The sequence below is a fragment of the Pholcus phalangioides genome, unplaced genomic scaffold (assembly GCF_987345545.1).
Source record: "Pholcus phalangioides strain wild (caught in Gottingen) unplaced genomic scaffold, Ppha-v1.0 ptg000041l_1, whole genome shotgun sequence".
Lineage (NCBI taxonomy): Eukaryota > Metazoa > Arthropoda > Arachnida > Araneae > Pholcidae > Pholcus > Pholcus phalangioides.
This window is the reverse complement of record NW_028301627.1, coordinates 4453379-4457976: the sequence shown is the minus strand read 5'-3', so window position 1 is coordinate 4457976 and position 4598 is coordinate 4453379. Positions and strand designations below refer to the sequence as shown.

Genomic DNA, 4598 nt, shown 5'->3' with positions numbered 1-4598 from the left:
TGAGATGAAGAAGCAAATTACATGCAACAATTACATGCAAAAAAAGTTTCGCATGTAAATGCACACACACACACAAACACACACAGGTTACAAAAAATATGTTTTAAATTTTCTCTCTCTCTCATTAATTATTGATCCGAGTCTCTCCTCCCCCCACGGACTTTCTCCGTCTCTTTCCTCCTCTCGCTCTTTGGTAGTTTCAAAATCCCCGGATTAGAAGTAACACCAATCAAAGGGGCTTCAAATTTCCCGCCATCAGAGAGAGAGAAAGCAGACGACTTTTTTGTGTTGCTCCTTCTGTTTGCCGCTCGGTTATTGTCCATTGGTAGAAGTTATATACTGTAATTAATGGCAATTGAGGACTACTTAAATAATTACGTATAAAGGCAGAAATGTTAGTCACTCAAAACATGCCCACCAGATGGCGACTTCATAGGAAGTTTCAATACAATGCAAATATTATATTCATGCTGGATTCTATACATTATACTAGAAAATTATATCAGGAAACTATAAAACTCAAAAAATGATAGCGTCACGCTCGCATTGAATCAGAAATCTTTTATATGAACTTTTTTATTTTTATTACTACAATGACCCGAAGCACATTTACAGACCATCAAATGACCCAAAATACATGTGCTGATCATTTAAGTGGCACGCAGTACGTTTACAGATCACTCAAATGACCCGCAGTGCAGTTTCACATCACTTAGGGCAACCCGCGACACATTTTAAAATCCGCGTCACATTCACAGATCAGTTGTTTGACCGACACAGGTATATTTACAGATCACCTAAGTCAAGAGTGCTCAATCATTCGGGGACTGAAGGCACTTAATGGATTTCAAAAAGTACAGCTGGCTCGGGTGCTCTTCCCGTGGAAATTCTCTCCGCCAGAGGGCCAAAAGAAACATCGTTATTATTATTATTATATCGTCACGCGCTTCTTTTGGTTATTTCTTTCGGGACATCTCCTTCTTCCCATTGCAAGTCCCCTATGGCGCGACATTCAGCTCTGGATAACGAACGGCGTACTGCATGTTGTACGCCGCGCAACTTTTTTCGAACAATTTCTTAAAATCGAACAACCGCTGGGGGGCAGTTACGGCAAAACAGCCAAACACTATCAGTCTTTGAAATGAGACAACATTGTCAAAATTGTATGCTCTCTCTTTAAATATTTTAAGCACGTTATCTTTGTAAATGACATTAAAACAAAACAGAAACCACTTACCCGCTCGATTCCCACTAACGAAAACAAAACCGAGTCCATAATGAAAAAACTATATGGACAGAACAATAAAATTTGTTATAGCGAATGAAGAATCGAAACAGATCTTCAAATAGATTAAGTATGCAATATCAAGTGCCAAAAACAACTGAAACTCTATTCACACACACAAAAAACGTTTTTGTTACACTGCTCCAAAAATACTAAATAAATACCAAAAGGCTGCGCCGAACCTTGACCATATAGCCCGTACTATACGGAACAATTTTTTTGACAATAAAATATTAAATTATATATTTTTTTATTATAATTTCATTCGCTTTCAGTGATTTCAATGGAAAAAAATTCACAATAATATGTCTGTTTTTTCCTCAATAAATATGGCTCTCAGTACGTATATGTTGGATTTATTATTAGTGTATTGTTTATTAGTTTTAAGGTATTGTGTCTAGTAGGAATTTCAGTAATTTCATGAAATGAAACGGCAAAAGCTGCTGTGCTGCATGTACCGATTAGTTGGGGGTTGTGGGCGGGGTGCATGTATGGTGTAGCAGTAGTAGGTAGGGCCTCCAAAAAATAGCTCGGGGGATCCATGATGTTCTTAAGTCAGCCACCTCGTTGGGCAATTTGCCTGTTGTGGAGTCCTTTTATAAAACTTGAAAAATTCAACCAATAAGATTACCGGTTGCATTTGCTCGAATGTAACCTTATTGGCTGGATTTTTTAAGTTTTATAAAAGGGATTTTATCAAACTTTTATAGGGTAATCCCGTCCTTACATCCGAAAATGTTCTCAAAGACCCATTTACAAATGTTCCTTCAAAACTACAATGTTTTGAAAAATCTTTCACAGTTAACCTACTCAGTCATGGACATTCTCAAGCGAATGTATCATCGTGTGTGTTTTCAAGCTGGAACTAACTGCAAACGATTTGCCGCAATTTTCACACACATATGGCATTTCTATGGAGTGGATTTTTTTGTGGTCCTTGACACTGGAGCTTTCCATAAACTTTTCTTTGTAAATGTCACACTCGTATGGATTTTCTTCGTTGTGGGACTTTGCATGGTTGCTTAAACGAGACTTGCGAGAAAATGTTTCACCGCAAACTTCACAAGCGTGCGGATTTTCGCCATTGTGAACCTTTTTGTGTCTGCTTAAATCAGAGTACTCCTTAGAATTTTTGTGGCAAACATCGCATTCATATGAGAGTTTCTCACTGTGTGACCTTTTGGGGCATTTTAATGAGGAGCTATGACGAAACTTCTTGTAGCACAACTCACATTCAAATGGTTTCTTTCCTGTGTGCACCTTTGTATGCCTATTTAAATTAGAACTAGACGTAAATGTTTTACCACAAAGTTCGCACTCATATGGTTTTTCTCCAGTGTGAAGCTTCGTGTGACTTGTTAAGCTCGAACTGCATGTAAATTTCTTACCGCATTCGTCACACTCATAGGGTTTTTCTCCAGTGTGGAGTCTCCTATGTTTAATTATATGAGAGAGATCGTAAAACGTTTTATCGCAAACCTCACATTTATGTGGCCGCTCTCCCGTGTGAATTCTTTTGTGTACTTTCAAACTGGAACATAATGAAAACTTTTTACTACAAAACTCGCACTCATACGGTTTTTCTCCGGTGTGGACTCTACTGTGCATTCTTAATCCACGACTATCTGAGAATGTCTTTCTACAAAGCTCACACTCATACGGCTTTTCTGCGGCATGAATTTTTTTGTGACTGTTCAGACTAGACACACGCCCAAACTTCTTAGCGCAAATCACGCACTCATGTGGTTTTTCTCCTGTATGGGTTTTTTTATGACTGTTCAAAGTAGATTTTGTGCGAAACATTTTGCCGCAAGATTCACACTCATATGGTTTTTCACCAGTGTGGATCAATCTGTGTCTGAGTAGATGTTGTTTTTCCGCGAAAGTTTTACCACAAGAATCACATTCATGTGGTTTTTCCCGAGTGTGCACTTTTTTGTGACGCCTTAAACTAGACTGTTCTCTGAACTTTTTACCACAAAACTCACACGCGTATGGTCTTTCTCCAGTGTGCACTCTTTTGTGATTTTCTAAACCTATCTTTTCTCTAAATCTTTTACCGCAAGCATCACACTCATACGGCCTTTCTCCAGTGTGAACCCTTTTGTGACTTGTCAAACTGTTCAAAACCCCAAATCTTTTACCACATACATCACAGTCATACGGTTTTTCTCCAGTGTGAACTCTTTTGTGCATACCCAATTCAAACTTTCTCGAAAACTTCTTATCGCATAAGTCACATTCATGTGGTTTTTCTTTGGTGTGGACCACTTTGTGGTTAATTAAATTGGACAAGTCCGAAAATCTTTTGCCACAAAATTCGCACTCATACGGCTTCTCTCCTGTGTGCCTTCTTTTGTGAATCTTCAATTCACACGACGATCCAAATCGTTTACCACATAAATCACATTCATGCGGTTTCTCTCCAGTGTGGACTCTTCTGTGCGAGCGTAATAAAGTGCTTGTCCGGAACTTCTTATCGCATAAGTCGCACGCATGTGGCTTTTCTTTGGCGTGAACAATTTTGTAGTGAATTAAATTTGACAAATCGGGAAACCTTTTGTCGCAAAATTCACACTCATATGGCTTCTCTCCAGTATAGGGGCCTACACACGTTCAGTTATGCCTGCGCAGTTATACCTGTACAGGCATAACTGCGCAGGCATTACTGAACGGTTCGATGCATCCACACCATTCAGTTATACCTGTGCAGGCGAAGCTTCTGGAACCGGTTCTAGGCAATCTGTGGGGATATTTTCGTTCTTTGATCTCTGTCTTCGCGGTCTTTTGATCAGTTCGGATTTTTTCATAGTCTATAAAGTTCGGAATTTTCTAGTATGATTTCCACAGATGATGCTTTGGGTGTAGTTGGATTGGTTACGGCACTGAAAGTTATTAACTCAAAAAAAAGAAAAAAAACGGGTAACGTGGTACAAAGATTGGTTTAAAAAAAAGGCAACAATATTCGCACGTTAAATTATCACAGGAATTGAGATTTGCACCAAAAGATTGGCATAATTTTCTCAGAATGGATCAAGATACCTCTACTCAAAGCTTCTTTTTTTTCAATTCCTTTCGGAAATTGCTTCGCAACTGTTTATTTTTTTAACAACACTGTCTCTGTTCGCTAGAGGATCTATTTCTCTCATTTTCCACACCAAACTATCATCTTTCTTAATTTTGTTATGGTAATCTTTAGTTTTCACCTGCCACAAGCATTTCTTATTCCTATACATTTCAATGAATTCTTCCAAACATTCGCGCTGCCCGTTTCGAAGATCACTCGTCATTGTAAACCTCGAGTCGTGAAAAC

General features: G+C 38.6%; 1 protein-coding gene across 1 annotated transcript; it reads right to left on the bottom strand.

The window, feature by feature from the left end:
- Positions 1–2095: 2095 nt before the first annotated feature.
- Positions 2096–3481, bottom strand: LOC149065109 (uncharacterized). The gene has a single exon (XM_089254266.1). It carries the CDS (start codon positions 3479–3481, stop codon positions 2096–2098), a length of 1386 nt encoding a protein of 461 aa, XP_089110392.1.
- Positions 3482–4598: the final 1117 nt, after the last annotated feature.